The following is a 22,500-nucleotide window of genomic DNA, read 5'->3' as shown; positions in this document are numbered from 1 at the left end:
CATGTATATATGTGTGTTTATATGCGTATATACATATATGTATGTATGTATACACACACACGCGCGCGCACACACACACACACACATATATATATATATATATAACAAGTGAATTATTGAGGTTAATCACGTATTTGTTATATGCATCTGATTGCACCAGCGTCCAAGCAATTGACTCTTTATCGCATTTGCATGAGAGAGATCGATAGGGATCAATATTGATCGGTCGATTCATTGATCACCATCTGCATAAGTTTATCACTTGTTTAAGTCTGGCAATGGATGTAGTGAATTGTGATAGACCAAGGACTTCACTAAACACATACATCCATATATATATATATATATATATATATATATATATATATATATATATATATATATATATGTTTATACATATGTACACATATACACACACATATACGTGTTTATACATAAGTGTATACATACGTATATATGAATATGTATGAGCAAACCTTAGGCTAGTTTATATATATATACAACACATATACACGTATATAGATAACGGACTTGTCCCAAATAGTGTTTCCGGTTACTTTTGGGTACCGCCTCGTATATATATGTATATTTACATTTACATATATATGTACCTGTATTTATATCTATAGACACACGCACACACTATTGACAAATATTTCGTTGAAGAAACTAGAATATTATCTGTGTTCAGTAACCTGAATCCAAGATTAAGAAATAAGGTAAATTCATATTTCTGAATATTATGCATATCAATGTAAAGATAACGTATTTGATATGAAGAAGAAACGGTTCTGTTGCGCATACATCAAAATAAATATACATATTCTACATATTTGGTATATCTAAATGTAATACATCTTTCCTCGTTTAACACAGTCTCGCATAAAAAATCCTAACGATAGAGAAATCGGTAATAAATGAATCAAATTCACTCACTTTATAAATGTCACTAATGAAAGATTTATTGACACCAAAACTCGTAACTTACAGCAGGAAATCTTGCACCGTCACGTATTTTCTTGATCATCTCTATGATTTTCTGTGCATCAGAGGCCTTCGTATTTATTCTGTTTACTGGCGCCATGTCAATGGGTATAAGTACGTAAATCTGTATGAAAAAATACAGCCTCATTGCAAGGTCATATGAATGAGCACAAGCGACATTCAGTGCATTTTGAATAGGTGAGCATTGTGGGTGCTCGCTGGAGCGTGTTTTTGTGGTCCAAGTAGAATTTTCGATTGATAGCCGACCCGTGTTATCATAGATCAATCTGTGATAAACGTAACACGATTCACAATGCGTGTACCGTCTCATCCCGGATCAATGACGAATGAACGAGTGATAAACAAGCCTACATGTATTTCGTTTCAGTCAAACATGTACTCTATGCATATTTTTAGTCTTCATCAAGAGTTGTCAATTAAGTAGACCCAGTGTTCAAGCGGTACTTATTTTATCGACCCCCGAAACGATAAAAGGTGAAGTCGACCTCGGTGGAGTTTGAACTTAGAAAGTAAATACTAACGCTTCTGCAAGTTTGCTGCCTTCGATCGTTTCTTAATATTAAGAGGTGATGAGATGGCAGAATCGTTAGCAAACCGGACAAAATGCATAGCGGCCATTTCGTCCGTCTCTACGTTCTGAGTTCAAATGTCATCGGCGTCGACTTTACCTTTCGCAGTCGATAAAATAAGTACCAGTTAAGCACTGGGGTCGATTTAATCGACTTTCCCCTATCCCGAAATTGCTGGCCTTGTGTCAAAATTCGAAACGAATATTAATGGTTGACATCGAGTGGTTAGCTGAGAGAATGGGGAACGATTTAATTGACTTTCCTCTACCCCAAAATTGCTAGCCTTGTGTCAATATTCATGACTGAAATGTTATTTTGACATTCCATATTGTATTGATGAAATAACTCAACTACAAGTAAATTTTTAACGGTGATCCAACCCAATGTTTAGCCAATTTTTGTGGTGTATTTAATTTTGGTGAACCCCAGGGGCTTGTGGCGTTTAAGAAAACGATAGTAAAAGAAAATGGGGGAAGGTTTGAGAAAGACTGGTATGGCGCAATCAAGAACGATCTGTGATGACCACAATCTGTGATGACCACTCACCACCACCAACAACGGTAGCAGTAGAAGCACCAAAACAATGCAGAAATACCAAGATAAGCAAGGAATTGGTTTATCTGAAGCAATAGATCGGGGTCTTTCGACTAAGTATGGACATGTTATTGGTCGGTGTGATAAAAAAACTGATCAAAGCAGCAATAACAACAAGAATAATATCAACAACGACAGCGCCACCACCACCGCTCTACGGCTACAATCAGAATTACAAAAAACATAAAAGAAAACAACGGCTATAAGAACAACAATAAAAATGATGATACAAGAATATATTTGATTATGAAATACCATAAACCAAACAAACTAAAAACAAATAATACCCCCCCCTCCCCGCCGCCACAGCGATACGAAAAATGTTAAAAATTAAAACACAAAGAAACGTAAAAATCAATCAGCTTCGATGAAAATTCATTGCTTGTACAAATCAGATCAATGTTAATAGGTGGGAATGATACAAATTGTTTATAATGATAGCGAAGCATACCATTGACCTAATCTTTATGCATGGGTATACACACACACACATATACACATACACACACACACATACACACATACACATACACACATACACATACACACACATACACCTACACCCACGTGTGTGCGTGTATTGAATGTGTGTACTAATATTTATTTCTAAAAAATATGTTGTGTACACACACACACACACACACACTCTCACATATTAACGTCTGTGTGTGTGTGTGTGTGTGTGTTTGTATGTATGTATGTATGTATGTATGTATGTATATATATATATATATATATATATATATATATATATATATATATATATATAAAACTTACTTGGAAGAGGATGCGTGGCGTTTTATCATATAATAATAAAATTTATATATATATATATATATATATATATATATATATATTTTACGGTTATGTATGCATATATATATATATATATATATATATATGTATGTATATTTACGGTTATGTATTTATATATGTGTGTTTGTATGTTGTGTGTTATGTATATATGTATATTTATGTCTATTTATGTATGAGTGAAGTTACATTTATAAATACGTATATATATATATATATATATATATATATATATTTATACACATATGTACACGCGTGTAAGTGTATACACCTGATTGTATATGTATGCGTGCAGTTATACACAAACGCATATATATATACACACACACACACACACACACACACACACACATATATATATATATATATATATATATATATATATGCATGTGGTTGCATTTATAAAAATGTATATATATTTATGTGTGTGTGTGTACTCACCCACACGTACTTACACAGACAAATAAATATATACATATAAATACATATGTTGGCATTATTCATTCACATATTCAATACTTCAATACTTCATTGTAAGCTGTTTTACTAACTTTTCCTTGAACAGTTAACCCCAGGTTTCGCCCACACACAGACACACACACACACGCAATTTAATATTTACACATCCATGTGTATATACACTCACCTAGATACAGTGGTGTATTTACTGTGATTGTCCAATGCCTCTATACGGTTCATTAGTTACCTTTCATGTATGTCACCTGTTATTGTCCTGTCAAAATGGACGCTCATTCGTGATATATTTGTATCATGGAGCGCATGTCTTGCTTTAGAAGATATATATTTTTGTAATGTATATATGCAATCGGCGTGTACGTGTATACATGTATATAAGTATGTAATGAGTGAATATATGCATTTTTGTGTGTAGTTAAATATATATATATATATAAATAAATATACACATATATATGTATATATACATACATATATATATATATATATATATATATATATATATATATATATACACATGTATATATAAACATATATACATATATATACACACATATATATATCTACATGTATATATACATATATATATACATACATATATATGTATATACTTATGAATATATATGTGTAGTCTGTCTATATGTACATATGTATGAAATGCATGTATGTAATGTGTGTATGCATGTGTTTATATATATATATATATATATATATATATATATATATATATATATATATATATATATGTACGAATAAATGCATATATGTGGACACATGTATATATGTTATGGCATGCATACTTTTCTTACAGAAGTAAAGTTCTTTGCAAACTTGAACTTGTTCACTAGCAAATTGACAAGGCTTTTTTGTTCGTGTCAAGACAACTGCAGGTATTTGTGATTATGTGAGAGCGAGTGCACTTGTGTGCAGGTGTATGTGTGGATATACTTAGATTTATGTTATGCGGATGCATACCTCAGCGCATTTGACTGCGCGTTTTGTATGTACGCATGTATGTAGGCTGGTGACTGTGTGCATACGTCTATTCTAAGAGACTCAAATGGAGAGTCTGAAATCTTTATAAATCTTCAGTGTACCATTAATCGATCGGATTTGTAAGATACAATCAGTTTGTTTTGTTCTTTCTTTGAAAAATCTTCAAAAATGTTATGTAAATCTGTTGTTACATAGGCCAGTATGTCTACCGTAAATGGGACGAATACAATCCTGCAGCCTCAACAGAAGAGCTCCAGGTTCCTCTTTACATCACCATAGAACCACAAATAGTCTCTTCTCCAACAGTCTTGTACGTGACATTCACATTTACCGGATGTCTGACCTTTACTGCTGTGCATGATACTGGTTCCTTGCCCGTACCGGGTGGCTGAACTCTTTTGGAGTACATAATTCTGTTTTCTTGTCCATGTCGGGTAGCTTTGGTCCCCTACCCAAGCCAGATAACTGCTTATGGAACAACATCGGGTCTGTTATACATGCATTATATTCTCACCAGATTGCTGTTTTTATTGGAATGTTCCAGTGGCATTCAGTTTCCGGTATGCATTTGGTATAGCTGACAGTCGGGAAAATACATCCAGCAGATTAAGTTATAAATTGTTTTCACAATAATATCATGGATGAGGAGTTAATTAGCATATTGCAGACATTTCTTTCTCGGGTGGTGGTGGTGGTAGTGTGTGTAACTGCTGATCAGTTAGGACAGTGAATCTAAACCAGTTTTTGCCTATGAATCATTTTGATTCCAGTTTTTGTCTACTGAACCTCCACAAACAGTCAATGTTTTAAAGAAATCCCATTATATTTTTGTTGTTAGATATTGGGAATGATATGAAAAAAAAAATTGTTAAAAGATTTCGTGTATCTTAGAAATGTAAACAGTTTATTTGGATAAACTTTAACAACAAAATCTTATATGGATCCCTAAATGGCGTATGGACAAATGGACAAGTTGGCGGTTTGGAGGTGATGTTGCGTTATTTCTGTCTTAGAGGTAGTTGTAACCTGTCACTTCTTATTTTTATTCATTAACTCGCGGTCATGCTGGAGTACCATCTTAGAAAATTTAGTTGGGATAATTCTAATTCTTGTTTGATCATTTATATTTTTTTCAGAATTGCTAATTTATGGGGACGTAAACAAACCTACATCAATCTATAAGCGCACACACAAACACTTATGTACATACTCAAAAGGCTTCTGTGCAGTTTCTGCAAGACAAAGTTTCACATATAAGAGCCTGATCGGTCTAGAGTTATACTGGAAAACATCCGCGACCTGGAACTAAACTCGAAAGCATGAAGTTTGGAACGAGATTTCATTCGTGCTTGCGTTCACACACACACACACACACACACACAGCTCGACAGCTCTTCCCGCATAGACACATACATACATTATATATATATATATATATATATATATATATACATATATATATATATATATTATGTATGTATATATATATATATGTAAATATGTATATACATACGTAAATGTATATACATATACATACAAGTACATCAGATATCTATCTACAATTAAATTTAGACTCTCTCTCTCTCGTTACACACACACACACACACACACACACACACACACACACACACACACACACACACACACACACACACACGCTTTAGTAATAGATAAAGTAGTGTTGTACGTTAAATCTCTGTTTACATTGGAGTCAGTGATTTCTGATTTCCAAAGTGAACATGAAAGGACGTTTATTATTCGCTTTCATCTTCACTTTGTTGAACTGAACTAACGATATGTTTTAAAAAAATTTAAAATCACACACACACACACACCAGTACACACACATTGTCTTACAGAAAGACACATCGACTTAACACAGCGAATAATACGAACACTGTTAGTTGATTGTATGTAATATATATATGTGTGTGTGTGTGTGTGTGTGTGTATAGACATAAATATATGTATACACTCATACATTTAATCATATAAATATACATGTAAGTATATATAAAGTGTCTGTATGCATATATACATGCACACATATATATATATATATATATATATATACATATACACATATGGATATGTGCGCCTGTGCGCGTGCGCGCGTGCGTGTGCGCGCGCGTGTGTGTGTGTGTGTGTGTGTGTGTGTGTGTGTGTGTGTGTGTGTGTGTGTGTGTGTGTGTGTGTGTGTGTGTGTGTGTGTGTGTGTGTGTGTGTGTGTGTGTGTGTGTGTGTGTGTGTGTGTGTGTGTGTGTGTGTTGTTCTCGATCACTACCGATCATGACAGCTTTTAAAGTTATTTAACAGCCTCCCTCCAGGCATCTTTTTGATCGGCTACGGATGTCCATGACACCACATTTCCAAATCTCATTTTGTTTCTTTTCACATTTATGTTCCCTGTGGCTCCCATATATGTTACATATACACAGCAAGCGAGATCGTCTGCTCCGTCTTTGCTCTTTTGATACTGATAAGTATCTGCTGGTGGCTTTGTTATTTAGCTTGAGGTCAACTCCGACCGTGTAGCCTTTTTGTCGCAGGCATTTCAGCATTTCGCTTCAAGGTATCTTGGACTGTATTACTCAGTGTGTCCCATTTTTCCTGAAACGCTCTTATGTATGATTAAATGGATATTTGATTTGCTATTTCTAATTGAACCGGGACCCAGCCTACCAGCTACAAGAAAAAGAATTGGAACCCCATCATGCAGCCTGACGTAGTCAACCAAGGATAACAAAAGAACGACCCATTGGTATGAAATCTGATGAGAGTAGGACGATACCTGATGGTGGTGGTGGCGGTCGTTGATTGACTCAATCGTTAGTATTTTATAGTAACGATATAATAGATCGAGATATGGCAAATATATTGATATGGCAACGGTATGAATATAGTAACAATATAAGATACATCACCGATGTGAATATCGTAGTATATATATCGTTACTATATCTATAGTAAATATACTCTTTTACTTGTTTCAGTCATTTGACTGTGGCCATGCTGGAGCACCGCCTTTAGACGAGCAAATAGATCCCAGAACTTATTCTTTGTAAGCCTAGTACTTATTCTATCGGATCTCGTTTGCCGAACCGCTAAGTTACGTGGAAGTAAACACACCAGCATCGGTTGTCAAGCGATGTTTGGGGCACTAACACAGACACAAACATATACACAGACATATATATATATATATATACGACGGACTTCTTTCAGTTTCCGTTTACCAAACCCACTCACAAATCTTGACTCAATAACGATATATAGTAAATAGATATACATATGGTAATGATATAGATCTATCAAAAATATAGGTATAATAAGAATATAGACGTTTTTGAAAAAATATATAGAATATATAAATATAATAACAAACCAAGGAGTAAGCCTGAAAGTTGTTGCTGGACTCATTAGAAAAAAGTAGTCATGAAATCTTCAATCACAACTTAAAGTCTTATTGAAAAGACGCAGAAGATAATTGTTTATGGATTAATTGCAAAGAAAGGCAGGTTACGCGCCCTTGTCATGAGGATCTCTTGGATTGGTTGTGGTTTTAACTGGAGAAATAGCCCACAACTCAGGAATTATCCTCGTTCCTGGCCAACCGTGGCTCTAATGTTTAGACAGCCTCTGATTCTACTGAAGGTACCAATAAAATCCCAGTGAGTTTTAGGTGTCTGAGATGAGTTCCATATACGTTAAATCCCTACAAATAGATGACTAAATATAACGAGATATTGCTACATTTGGAACGCCATCAACGTTAAGTTTGCTCAACCACATGCTGGGTAGCACGGTGCTAAACATAGCAAATATTTGCTTGGCGTGTGAAATGATAAATTATTGATATTTAGCATATCTATAACTAGGTATGTCTAAATAGTCATGGCTGGAATATCCTCGATTATATTTCTGCTTAATCACGTGCTATACAACAACAGCAACAACAACAGCAACTACGACTACAATAATAATAAATATTTCTTTGTTGTTGCCAGATGATGAAATCAACCAACCAGCCAATCGGACAACTCAAAAACTGAACGAAACAACCAAAATATGCTAAATGTTCTCTATGACTAAATCTTCTCCTCTATTATGGACAGCCATTATACATGGAGACCATTCTCGTTAGTAAGAACTGCCAGAATTTATTGCTGTTGCCAACATCGTCACTGTTAAAACTATTGATTCCACCTTATTATTGGACTGGCAATAATAATGTAAAATTTTCGCTGATGCTTATAATAGATAGGGCGTTTTATAAGGCAAATATGTACAAATTTACACATGTATACATACTGACAAATTCTCTCTCTCTCTCTCTTTCTTACATACACACATGTGTGTCTGTGTGTAAGTGTGATGCATATATATATATATATATATATATATATATATATATATAATATAATATAATATGTGACAATTAGTCGTTTGCCATAATAAAACTCAGGGTTTCGGATGCCGGGGCGGAAGTCTGCTCCGTCATCTCGTCAGTTATTAAGACAAACTTAATAACTGACGAAATGCCAGACAGGCTTCCGCCCCGACATCCGAAACTCTGAGTTTTATTATGGCAACCGTCTAATTGTCACATGTTATATTATAAATAAATTCCTCTATTTACATAGTATCGAGGTCTCATTCATTCTTTTCTTGTCATATTATTATTATTATCAATATATATATATATTCACAGTCTTTCACTTCTAGCAATATAAAACCCGTTCAAGTACTTCTGTTTTACTTTTGGGACACACATTTACCTATCTCCTGCATTGCAATTCACCAGCTTCAGAACTCCAGATTTTTATGTTACCGGAGTAAACAAACTTGTAACTCGTTGGCAAAAATGTGTTGATTGTAATGATACTTACTTTGATGAATAAAATTTCCGCATTGTCGAGATATATTGTGATGAATTTCATGCTTCAAAAGGTTGCTTACTTTTTACTCAGCCTGATTTAAGTTTGGATTTGTTCATAGTTTACGAAAGGAAAGATTTGAATCTTGCACAAGCCTCCATTGACACACACGCACACACACACACACCGGCACTACCACCACCACGCTTATACTAACATGATCAACGAAATATCGTGAAACCCGGAAGAGCAACATCGAGTCATTTCAGCAGCATGATAATTATTTACATTTTATTTGGTCACTGCGTATTTGTATAGGATTTGTGTGATTGTATGTGCGTATATATATATATATATATATGTGTGTGTGTGTGTGTGTGTATATATAAACTCTATATACGCACGTTCACAAGCACGTGTATGAATGATAAAATATATAGTAAATGAGAATATATAATCATAAACTATATAATATATACATACATGCATATATATATATATATATATATATATATATATATATATATATATATATATATTCACAGTCACATACATCACTCACATATAAACGCATCTATGTTTACGCCTGCACACACACACATAATTGTATAGCATATATGCACGCATCGATAGCAACTAAATAGTTTACATAAAATTTTCCGTTGAATGCCGTGCAATTAAGCAAAAGATTGGTTAAGTTGAAATATTTTGTCAAAATATTCCGTTACAATAACGCACTAATTAGGTTTTTGAGATGACCGCAGTTTCAATAAACTCTTAAAGCCTTACTATTTACAAAAATGTCATATACGCATTTATCCAAGTTGTTGTTGTTGTTGTTATTATTATTATTATTATTATTATCATTATTATTATTATTAAGGGAGTGAGCTAACAGGATTACTAAAGCGTCGGAAAAATCCTTTAAGGTATTTATCTCTTCCAACTCTTTATATTCTGAGTTCAAATTCTGCCGAGGTCGATTTTGCTTTCGATCATTATGACATCGATAAAATAAGTACCAGTTGTGTACTGGGGTTGATCTAATCGACTGGCCCATTTCCCCAAATTTCAGGCCTTGTGCCTATAGTAGAAAGGATTATTATTATTAAAAGAGTGAGCTAGAGGCATTGTTAGAACGTCGGAAAAATCATTTAAGATATTTCTTCCGACTCTTTACATTCTGGGGTTGATAGAATAAGTACCAGTTGTATACTGGGGTCAATGTAATCGACTAAACCCATCTACTTGTCCCGTCCTTCGAACTTACTGGCCTTGTGCCAGAATTTGAAACCCTAATTAGTGTTTGTGATCCTGACATAAATTGGTTTTTAATAATTTGAAGAGTCTTGCAAAGGATTGTAAAATGTCTAGGACAGCCAAAAACGAGAAAACAATATGACTAAACAGAAGAGAAAACGCAAGTTGGTGACTAAACAACAGCATGACACTCTATGAGAAACTTATCTCTTCCTGTGGTGGGATGAAACACGGACAATAAAGAAAAGACAGACGATGGGAACCATTTGAAAGAAAAGAGCAGTATAGGTGAGAGGACAAAGGATGAGCTTGAGGAAAACTTAAGTCAAAAATAAGCCTTTAGTTTATCAAGAAGCTCATGCGAACTTGTCAGAGGGTGAGACAAAATTTGAGCTTAGTTTAACATCGAGAAAATTCACGGGCATTTTCAAAGGTCCAGGGGTCCACTACTTGGAGCAATAGGAAGTCAATCTTATGTGATATCGTGAACTAGCGTCAGTGAAGTCTTTCTACGCCAATGCGGTTGTTTTAATTGCTTTCATTTATATCTATTTATATTTATTTTTTTGTGTAAATTTCTTTACGGATTTCTTTTACTATACGGACGTTCTCCCGCATTATGGAAGTTTCTCGAAATGCTTGCCGTAATGTGGAACCACACAACGTGAAATGCACTTTCCTCATGACTTCACTTTAACTCGAAAGTCTCTGGTGAAAATTTTCATGTTGCAGAAATTCTACGTTACGGTAAAATGTTCAAATTCGCTCTTGTGTTTCAAAATCTGTTCATATCTTTTAGCTAGGTTCTGAGATTTCTTAATCGTTTCGCTAAGTAAATGATCTTACGATGTTTACCCATTTTGTATTCCACGATCAAACCAAGCCCCCTTCCTTCATCAATATGGTCAACCTTTATGGAGAAACTCTATAAAATCATGAAATTATTATGTTTTATGACAATATCTGACTCGTATTCAGACCATTTATTTCTACTTCAAATCCTCAAAGTTAGTTAATTTCTCAATTTACCTTTTATCGATACACCGTCGCCTGTTTTTATACACGTCAAAGCATTGTTTTAAACCGTGGGTACATCTTTTGCATGGTAGCTATTTGTATTGTTATTCGTGATTCAAGATGGCCTCAGAAGGTGAGAGCAGGAGTAGTGGTAACAGTAGTAGTCTCAATAACATAAACGATAACGCTCCCTAATCATTTCCAAGCACAAATAATAAATTCATATATAAACAATGGAAAAATCAAACGAACAGAATTTAGTTTCAGGCAATAAAGCTCAAAAAGAATGTTAATTAATTTGAAACATTAGTTAAAGGAAAGCATTAATTAAAATGAATACAAAAATTTAAAAAACAAACAAACAGTAACAAAACAACAAAATCTGTTTGAACAGTACAAACAGAAACAACACACAAACAACATCTACATCTCCTCTTTGCAAGCGTTGTGAGTCAAAAGGAGGTTTTGGTATGAGCCACTCGAGAAAAAGGTGAAGATGTGAACGACGATTGATGTGAGAGGCAGTGAATCCTCGTTCGAGGAATTTACCCAGGATACAAGTGAAGAAAAATGCGTTATGTAATGCAAATCGTTCTATCCGATTTTGTGAAATAGTAAGAGTGCATTTGCAAGTAATGTCTCCTAGGATAGTTAAAATGGTTATTTGGTGTCTGATATAATTCTAACACTGGAATCACTCTGTCCGGACCCTCTCATTCTTGTTCAATAAAGTGCTACATCCTGTTAGTAGATTTATTGCCTAACACTGTAAAACCCACTAGACACGACTCCCCCACCACACACATACAATGATATATGTGTATATATATATATATATATATGTGAGTACGATACAAGTATGGGAGTGCGTGTATATATAATATATAGACATATATGTGTGTGTGTGTGTGTGGGGGGTATCTGTATTTTCTCCTCTTCAGGTTTTCTCACCCACACCCTTGCTCTCTCTCTCCCCTTCAGCTATTAAACCGAAATGATAGATGCAGTGAGAAACGGCTGGAAATTATAAAATATATCACCACGCACGCGACACCGCACTCTCACTTCCTCTCGCTCACACACACACACGCACACACACACGCACACACTTACGCTCTCTCTTTCCCTCACGCTCTCTCTTTCCCTCTCGCTCTCTCTTTCCCTCTCGCTCTCTCTTTCCCTCTCGCTCTCTCTTTCCCTCTCGCTCTCTCGATCTGTCCTTCTCCCCTGTCTCACATACTCACTTTCTCTCACTTTCAAACACACACACTCCCTCTTCTCTCTCGCTCTCTCTCCCACACACTCACTCTCTTCCCCTCCCTCTCGCTTCCCCTCACCCCCACACTCCCTCCCTTCCTCCGTTCACTCTCTTCCGCTCTCTCCCTCTTCCTCCTCTCGCTCCCTCTCCCTCCTCTGTTTCCTTGTTCTTCCTCTCATACACACTCTCTCTTCCCCCTCTCACTCTCTTCTTCTCTCTCTATCTCCTTGTTCTCTCTCACACACATACTCTCTTTTCTCTCTCTCGCTCTCTTCTTCCCATCTCTCTCTCTCTCACACATACAGACCTTCCTCTTTCGTTTTCTTCCTTTCTCTCTTTCTCTCTCTTCCTCTCTCTCAAACACACACACTCTTTCCTCTCTTGTTCTCTTCCTCTCTTTCTCGCGCACACACTCTCCTCTCTCTTCCTCATTCACTTTTACACACGCAACCTCTCTCACCACCACCACCACATACATATATATATATATATATATATATATATATATATATATATATCTGCATGTGTGAGTTATAATTAGTAGGCTATGAAAAAAGACATTACACTGGTTAAGTGCACTCTTGTGATGAGTATAACTATGAAGAAGACACGTGACGTATTAGTTTCTCAAACGTATTAGTGAAGCTGTTTGTGTTTTCATGACGTTCAACAATTTACTCACCTCTGGCGATTCGTTTGGAAACTGAAACAATATAAATCAAATCATATACATACCTCATTTAGCATCTATTTTCTTATACACCTCAATATTACTCGGTGTATAAATTATTGTGTACAATCTGTAACAAGCATGTTTGTGTGTGTGTACGTGTGCATGTTTACGCGTGTGTGTGTTTGCACTCGCGTTTGTGTTTTTATGTGCGCGTGTGTGTGTATGTATGTTCACGTGGTTGTTTAAACACTTGCTTGTGAGTGTGAAAACAGCTTGTACGTGTGTACTTGTACATACGTATGTATGTATGTTTTTGTGTGCTTTACATCAACACGCTCTTTATCTATGCTAGCATGTTTTTATGTGTGCCATTTATATATATATCAGTGTGTGTGCGTGTGTTTCCGTTCGTGTGCGCGCACCTGTTAGTGTACATGTATATTTAGATGCGTTTGTTCGATATTTTTATTTGTAGGCATGTGTGTTTGTGCACGCGAGCGTAAATATATTGTATATGTTTGTACGCGTATTTCTGTATGCTTGTATTTACATATTTTTGTGTGCTTGTATTTACATATTTCTATATGCTCATGAATTCATGTGTGAGCCTGTTTATGGGCATCTGTGTGCGCTTATATAGACTTGAAATGAAAGAAATCTCGAACGCTGGAGAATAACTGTGAAAACAGATTAGAGAATCGGGTAAAATATAATTATAGACGGAAATAAAAGCGGCCAGCTGGTTGCCATACAGATTCGAACTCTGTATCGCAAAAAGAAAAGTGATTCTATTCCCTGTAGCTGCTTGTTGGCCACATTTTCTCCCCGGTCATATGGGTATTTTACCCGATTCTATAAGCTGTTTTCACACCTATCCTCCTGCGATCAAGATTTCTTTCATTCCATGAAATACGAACTCAGTCGGCGCTTCAATGTTTCTTCATTATATAAAGGCATGACTGTGTGGTAAGAAGCTTGCTTCCCAACCACATGCTTCTGGGTTCAGTTCCACTGCGTGGCACCTTGGGCAAGTGTCTTCTACTATAGCCTCGGGGCAACCAATGCCTTGTGAGTGGATATGGTCGACAGAAACTGAAAGAAGCCCGTCGTATATATATGTATATATATATATATATATATATGTGTGTGTGTGTGTCTGTGTTTGTCTTCCCACATCGCTTGAAAACCAATGTTGGTTTGTTTACGTCCCCGGAACTTAGCGGTTCGGCAAAGGAGACCGATAAATTAAGCACTAGGCTTACAAAGTATAAGTCCAGGGATCGATTTCTTCGACTAAGAACCTTTAGAGCGGTGCTCCAGCATCGCCGCAGTCAAATAACTGAAACGCAAAGCAATAAAAGAACATATACATACATACATACAGATAAATATATATGTGTCTGAGTGTGTTGCCGAGCAACATATTCCTGATTATGGCACATAGATAGTCAGACTGTAAGAGCCGAGTTTATTGCTAAGAGCAACAATCGGCGCGAAACCTTATGACCGGTTCTATGCCATTTCCATTTTGTTCGACAATATAAAATTATAAAACCAAGCTCTTTTAGAGTGTGCGGTTTCCCCCTGACCTATGGACAACAAAGCGATTATATATATATATATATATATATATATATATATATGTGTGTGTGTGTGTGTTTGCTTGTATAAAGGGATAAATGTATCCGACATTGTCATAATACATACGTAAGTATAATTAATCGTGTTTACCTTGGCACTGTTCCTGACGAAGGCAAGAAATGTATAGAAAGGTGTCCGCTCGTAATCCAATGGTTGTCTGAGACGGATGCTGCCACTGAAAGAGGAAAACAAAGACATATCTTTTATAAAAGAGTTCTCGCCAAAAGCCGTACCCACTCTTTCATCTTCTGTATTGAATGAATGTGTTTGTATTGTTATTTCTCTGACACTCAAATTTATTAGGTCTTCTGATTCACACTGTGCTGTGTATCACACACACACACACACACACACACACACACACACACACACACGCACGCGTACATACATTAGAAATATAAAAAAATTTATACGTATAAATACTTATATACAGATAGATGCATACATACACACTCACACACACATACGTACATATATATGTACAGGCATATATATATCTATACACATGTATATATACATAAATATTTATATATACACACACAGACATATATAAACATACGTATACATACGCATTTATATATACATACATGTGAACGTATATATATATATATATATATATATATATGCACACACACAAGTACATATATATATATATATATATATATATATATATATATATATATATATATATACACATATATATTCATGCATATATACATATATTCATACATTTATGCATATACAGACGATATTCTCACGCACACACGCACATGTATATATCTATGCATACACACACACCCATCCACATACGCACATACAAATAACAGGCAGACAGATACACATACACACATCTATCTTGATTGATAAAAAGAGAGAAAGTTTGTTTGGTGAGTGCGTATATAATAATAAAAAAAAAAAACGTCGTTCCATTGGTATTCCAAGATACATTTGGGATACGGCTATGATATCTTAGAAGATTTGTTCAAAATTATATCTTTAGAACTTTGCAAAGACATAATAATTTAGTCTACAATACGAGATGGCGCCTTTAAGACTAACCAATATTTGTACACAATTTATCACAATCAGTTATCTATACAATCTTAAGAAACCATTTTAAAATACCGTTGAACAAACCGCACCGAACTCATTTCTATATGTCAACATATTGCTAAATACTTTTTTAGATATCATAATGTTAGACGGCCGATTGTATTCTGCAAGTCTTTTCAAAAATTTTCTATTTCCTTAAATATACTATTAACGGTGAATGATGTACCTCTTATAAATAGCTATTCTGGTTTCCCCCGTATGATTGCATAGAAGTGTATCGATACATATACATATATATAAAAAGGGTTAACTTCTGCTTTGTAATAAGTTTGTTTAGGAAAAATCATGTTTAAAAACAATTTACATATGAATTATGATTAAACTGTTTAAAGGCACATTCATTCACATCCAGCCCACCATATGTGCATATATAATTTGTTAGCTATGTAGCCAATGAATATTTAACTAAAACAATATATTTCAAACACTAACTATGACATGTTTATATGTGAAGAAAGAACGATAGAACTTATCCTGTTTTACCTGATCAATCTTGTGATGAAGAAACAGGAGTATACAGTGTAAATGTCTAATATTCAGCTATATATGTATGTATACATACATGCCAACACATATATGTATACTCAGATAACACTCATATATATGCATACATATACGTACATATGCATACCTACACACACACACATAGCATACACACATGCACACACTCATATATACAAGCATACGTATAAAGAAACATGTGCATATATTCATAAACGCATGCACAAATGTGTGTGTTCGTGTGTTAGCATTTGTATGTCGCTATCTCCCTGACTATGTGTGCATATATGTTTGTGTATGTGTGTGTGTGAGTGTGTTAAATCTTCCCGTGTTTGCGCGTGTTTTATGTCAGCTTGCAGTCCTTCGTTTGTTTTATTGTCAATAAAGAAAACACGTGACTCGAATGACACTTTAAATACCTCAAGAATTGATAATTGATAATTGAATTTTTAGAAAAAGAATGACCTGGAATCGATTCGTATCATAGCAACCACTGTGAGACACACACACACACGCACACATATCTACACATATACATAGATACATACATACATACATACAGATATGCATATGTGTTTATACATATATACAAACACACATGTATAATATATATGTATATTTATATATATTTTATGAACACTCTTTTATATACATACAACACATTTATATATATATATATGTGTGTGTGTGTGTCTGTGTGTATGCACATATGTGTATGTATATTTTATGTACACGCACATGTATTTACATACATACACATCCCTGTCTGTCTGTCTGTCTGTCTGTGCGCGCGCAAGTATGTGCCTCCATGTGAAAGTGTAAACATGACGGTTCTACAATAAAAAGATCAGTCGATGTTATCTACGAGCAGTTTTATACAGACACCGATGTACATACAACCATATATACACACACACACACACACACACACACATTGCGTAGAAAGAAAGTACTATGTCTTAGACATTGAAATTCAATTGTTATCTGAAGAAATAATGGTTGTTCCCTTGATGTATGTCACTGTGATGGCCGACGGTAATGGCGGCGGCAGTTACAGTTGTTGCCATGGTGTTGGTGGCGGCGTGCTGGTTGTAGTGGTGTTGATGGTGGGGGATCGTTGTTAGAGTAGTGGGGGCGGCAGTTGTTGTGGTAGAGGCGTTGGTGGTAGTGGTGGTGTAATGGTTTTTCTGTATGGCAATGATGCAACGAGTAACCATTATTTTCACGCTGATGGTTATGATGCCGTTCTCTATGCGTGGTCGTAATAATTGCGACGGTGGTAGTATGATGGTGGTAATAATGACAGCTATGACTCTGCTGTTGACTACGATGGTATGATTGTAGTTGGTAGTAGTTTTCGCAGTAGTTGCGATGGTGTTCGGGGCAATAGTGGTTTGGTGAGGTTTTTATTGTATTGGTTATGAGTCTCACTGGAGATAGTGGTATGAGTAACAGTTGTGATGGTATGGTACTGGTGATATTAGTGGTTGTGGTAGCAATTATAATGAAAGCTATGATAGTGTTGAAACTGAAAGTATTTCTACGCGGTGGTGTTTATAGGCGCAGACGTGGCTGTGTGGAAAGAAGTTTGCTTCCCAACTACTTTGGTCTGGGTTCGATCCCGCTGCGTGGTACCTTGGGTGGTTGTCTTCTACAACCTTGGGCTGACCAAAACCTTGTAAGTAGATTTCGTAGATGGAAACTGAAAGAAGCCCGTCGAATAAATGTATGTTTGTGTGTGTATGTGTATTTTTCTCCTGCACCACCGCTTGGCAACTGGTGTTGGTGTGTTTACGTCCCCATTATTTAGCAGTTGGGTAAAAGAAACAGACAGAATAAGTACCTGGCTTAAAAAAGTAACACGTATATAATATGCGCGCGCGCACGCACACACACACACACACACATATATATATGACTGTGTGTAGGCACACTGTCTTATACGTACACCCAATGACTTGTACCTACACTCTCACACTCATACTAAGTAATGTGTCTGTGTTTGTGTGTCTGTATGGCTTGGGAAAGCTCGAAACTTCGGAGTCACTGTCGATAACATTCTTTTGAAAGAATAATAAATTTATAACTCTACAGAAGTATCAACTAACTCATCAGATTAACGTGATTTTGTTTTTATTCAAACTGAATATAAAAAGAAACATTAAGGTGTATATATATATATATATATATATATATACTCAAATTTTCTGATAATGTTGGGATGTAGTTTTCTTTTTTATTATAATTATGCAGACACACATATATGCACCTCTATTCTTTGCAAGACCCCCAACTCCACAGAAAAGTGAAAAAATGTTGAGAAAATATAAAAAGAAAAAAAATTTCTTTGAAACTCCTTCCCTCTCTTGAAATCAAAAAAATTACATTGGTGTATATATATATATATATATATATATATATATATATATATATATATATATGATAATTTAAGGCAAGAAATCTAAGAAGCTAAGGAAATTAGATGAATGTTGAGATAAGAAGTCGATGACAAGCTTTTGTGGAGTTCGCTGTTAGAGGTGATATGAAGACAGTTTCACGTTTTCTTCCTGCAGATTAAATTCGATTTGGATATTTTCATTTATACATATATATATTGTGCGCATGCGTAAGATGTACTTTGTGAATGTGTTTGTTTGTGTATGTTTTCTTTAAACGCTTTTCTTTTCTCTTGCGAGTGTGTCCATATGTGTGTGTGTGTGTGTGTGTATAGCGCGCACTATTCTATGAATGGTAATACGAGTACGAATATATTGTGTGTGTGTATCTGTTGTGAATAAAATGTATCTGTGTGTGTGTTCTGTGAGCATTGTATTGTGTGTGTGTGTATCCATATGTGTGTATGTATGTGCGTGCATGTCTATATGGTGTTGTATTGTGTGTATGTTGAGAATGTGTAAGCATATGCATGTGTTTGTGTTGGTTTATTGTATGCGTTTATGAGTTTTGTAAATGCATGTAAATGTGTGAATGTATATCTGTATGTTTACGTGTATATCTATCTATCTATCTATCTGTTTATCTATTTATCAGACAGTCTGTCTGTCTGTCTGTCTACCTGCCTGCCTACATGTCTGTCTGTTAGTATCGCTGACTGTGTAAAAATATCTCTCTGTATAGATGTGTGCGTTGACGTGAATACATGTGTACATGTGTGTATTTGTGGGTATAAGAAGACAGGTGTGCGTGTAGATGTGTGTGACTAAGTATGAGAATCTGGGTTCGTGTGTGCGGTTGCGTGTGTGTATGTAGTGAAGCGTTAAGTAAGTGTGTGTATGTGTGTGTATACTTATTACACGTGTATATAATTAATATATGCGTGCATGCTCATTAATACGAGGTAGGTGTAGGGTTGAAAGGTTCCTGGCCTTGAGTAAAAGAAAATATAAAAGGATCGATTAATTATCATTCTATTCAACATTTCCATTCTCCGATTCACACACTCATTGCAGCAGCCCTTCAGATTTTCTAACTCCCCTCGCCTATATATATATATATATATATATATATATATATATATATATATATATATATATATATATATATATATTTATATATATATAGGAAAATGAAAAAAAGCCAGAATGCTGAACTGGAAGCATATTTTAATAAAGATTTTTTCTAACCGGTTTTCATTGCGAAGAAGCAAATTATCAAGAAGAAGGAGAATGAAAATGTTTTTTTACAAAGAAGTACAACATGAAGAATTTATTAATATATATATATATATATATATATATATATATACACACACACACACACACACACACACACACACACACAAGAAGGAGGTACTGAAAATTTTCTGCCTTTATGGAAAGGAAAATACTGGAGGATCAGTTAATTATGATTTTATTCAGCATATTCCCCTCTCAGAGTCATACCCTTATTGCAGAGGCCCTTCAGCCTTTTTAAACCCTGTAAAAGAACTCGGAAGGTTAGGCCTCTAACCAGGCCTTTCGTAAGACCCTTAAAGCCAGGAACTTTTCAGCACCCCTTCGTACACATCTACATACATGTATGCGCATACACATACTTACATTCATATATATATATGTATATATATATATAGGTATATACATACATATGTGTATAAATGTCGTCAACTGTCCGTCGTAGGTCGGATCGACTTCGACTCGTCTGTTCAGTTGAAACAAAACGCATTTGGACGATAAGTGAGGCAGGTGGCATTGACCGCACTACCAGACCACCTCTCTGGGCTTCCATACCAAATATCAAGTGGAGCACACGACTGCAATGAGTATGGTCGTCGATGAGGCTGCCCCGCAGCAGCAGATCAGACTCTTGTTGACGCTGATCCGTTGAATGGTGACACAGTTTTTCCTCATGGCCGCAATAACCTTCAACTCGTTGCTCTAGGACGCCTCCTCCTTGTTAGATATCCAACGTCCTGCTACCGGTGTTTTCCTCATATTTCTGCCTGGTGAGGCTAAGGCGTTACTAGCAGTTGCCCAAGGTAACACTCCTGTCTACGAATGGAAGGGGCAAATTGCTCTCCTTTTTACGACCAGCCGCTAATGTGAATGCCGTACGGTACGGTACACACACACACACACACACACACACACACACACACACACACATGTATGAATGCATATATATAGTGCCAAACGGGGCGACTGGTATCCTTAGTCAGCAGAAATTGTATTTATTGATAAAGTGTAAAACTCCTCAGTTTTTATGCCATCGAGAGACGGGTTTCTGATATTTTGTGCAAATCCGTCTTTGGAGACAGGTGAATCAGCCTATGGTTTTGGAGCTCTGATGAATCTACTGGGTGATACGCAAGCATCCAATAAAGAGTACATTATACCTTATAACAAAAACAGCCGTAAGCAAATGAAGCTCATGGCATAGTTACTTATTCCTTTGTCATTTCAATTTATTACTGCTCTGTACTCAACTAAAACTTTATACTGAAGCGTTTCTCACACCAGGCTATTTGTATCACTATGCTTAAGCGAAATACTACTACTACTACTACTACTACTACTGATAATGATAATGCTATATATGTGTGTTTGTATCTCTATGCGTATATGTGTACATTACGTAGATATGTATCTGTGTCAGTGTGTCTATATATAATTGCAATGGAAGCAATACCTTCTAACATATTCTCATACAGACACATGCACACTTATAGATTCATGCATCCATCCACATATACATGCACGTCTTCACACACACATACTTACAGAACTACATTCACAACCTGAGGCGTTCACACATACAAATACACATACACATATACGAATTGACTGGCATGTACTCATATACCATACAATCCCAATGCACAAAGTCTTCAGGTACTGACACAGACATACATATTCACAACACTCTGATAGGTACACACAGATCTATAAATGCGCATAACAGCCAATCATACGCGCGCAAACACACACACATACACACAGATATACATATTCTGTGCGAATCACACACATACGCACACAGAGAGCTATATACAGAAACACACACACATATACACACTGTAAGCAATACGACGCACACAGACTTATGTCGAATCACCTCACCCCATCTCTGTTACCAATTTGTAATCAAACATTCACGCCATCTTATTAAATGTGTGTTATCAGCTAAGATGCTATCACACATCTTATTTAGATCAGTTTAATCAGAAGCGTAGGAGGTGATTTAATCATC

At 35.6% G+C, this 22,500-nt stretch overlaps 1 protein-coding gene across 17 annotated transcripts in view; it reads right to left on the bottom strand.

Annotated features, from left to right (window-relative positions):
- The window catches only part of LOC106873992 (protocadherin-15-like), a 717,162-nt gene that overhangs the window by 85,658 nt on the left and 609,004 nt on the right, over positions 1 to 22,500 (bottom strand). For 9 of the 17 annotated variants that reach the window (XM_089337513.1, XM_089337507.1, XM_089337509.1 and 6 more), the window contains 2 exons: positions 15,271 to 15,355; positions 13,549 to 13,569 (listed from right to left, as the gene is read on the bottom strand). In XM_089337513.1, the coding sequence (XP_089193639.1) occupies positions 13,549 to 13,569; positions 15,271 to 15,355 (106 nt within the window). The remainder of the gene's footprint in view (positions 1 to 13,548; positions 13,570 to 15,270; positions 15,356 to 22,500) is intronic. The other 8 variants (XM_089337514.1, XM_089337510.1, XM_089337511.1 and 5 more) reach the window with 1 other exon arrangement.

This window comes from Octopus bimaculoides, chromosome 19 (genome assembly GCF_046866305.1).
Source record: "Octopus bimaculoides isolate indiv1 chromosome 19, ASM4686630v1, whole genome shotgun sequence".
Lineage (NCBI taxonomy): Eukaryota > Metazoa > Mollusca > Cephalopoda > Octopoda > Octopodidae > Octopus > Octopus bimaculoides.
This window is presented reverse-complemented; position numbering and strand designations above follow the sequence as displayed.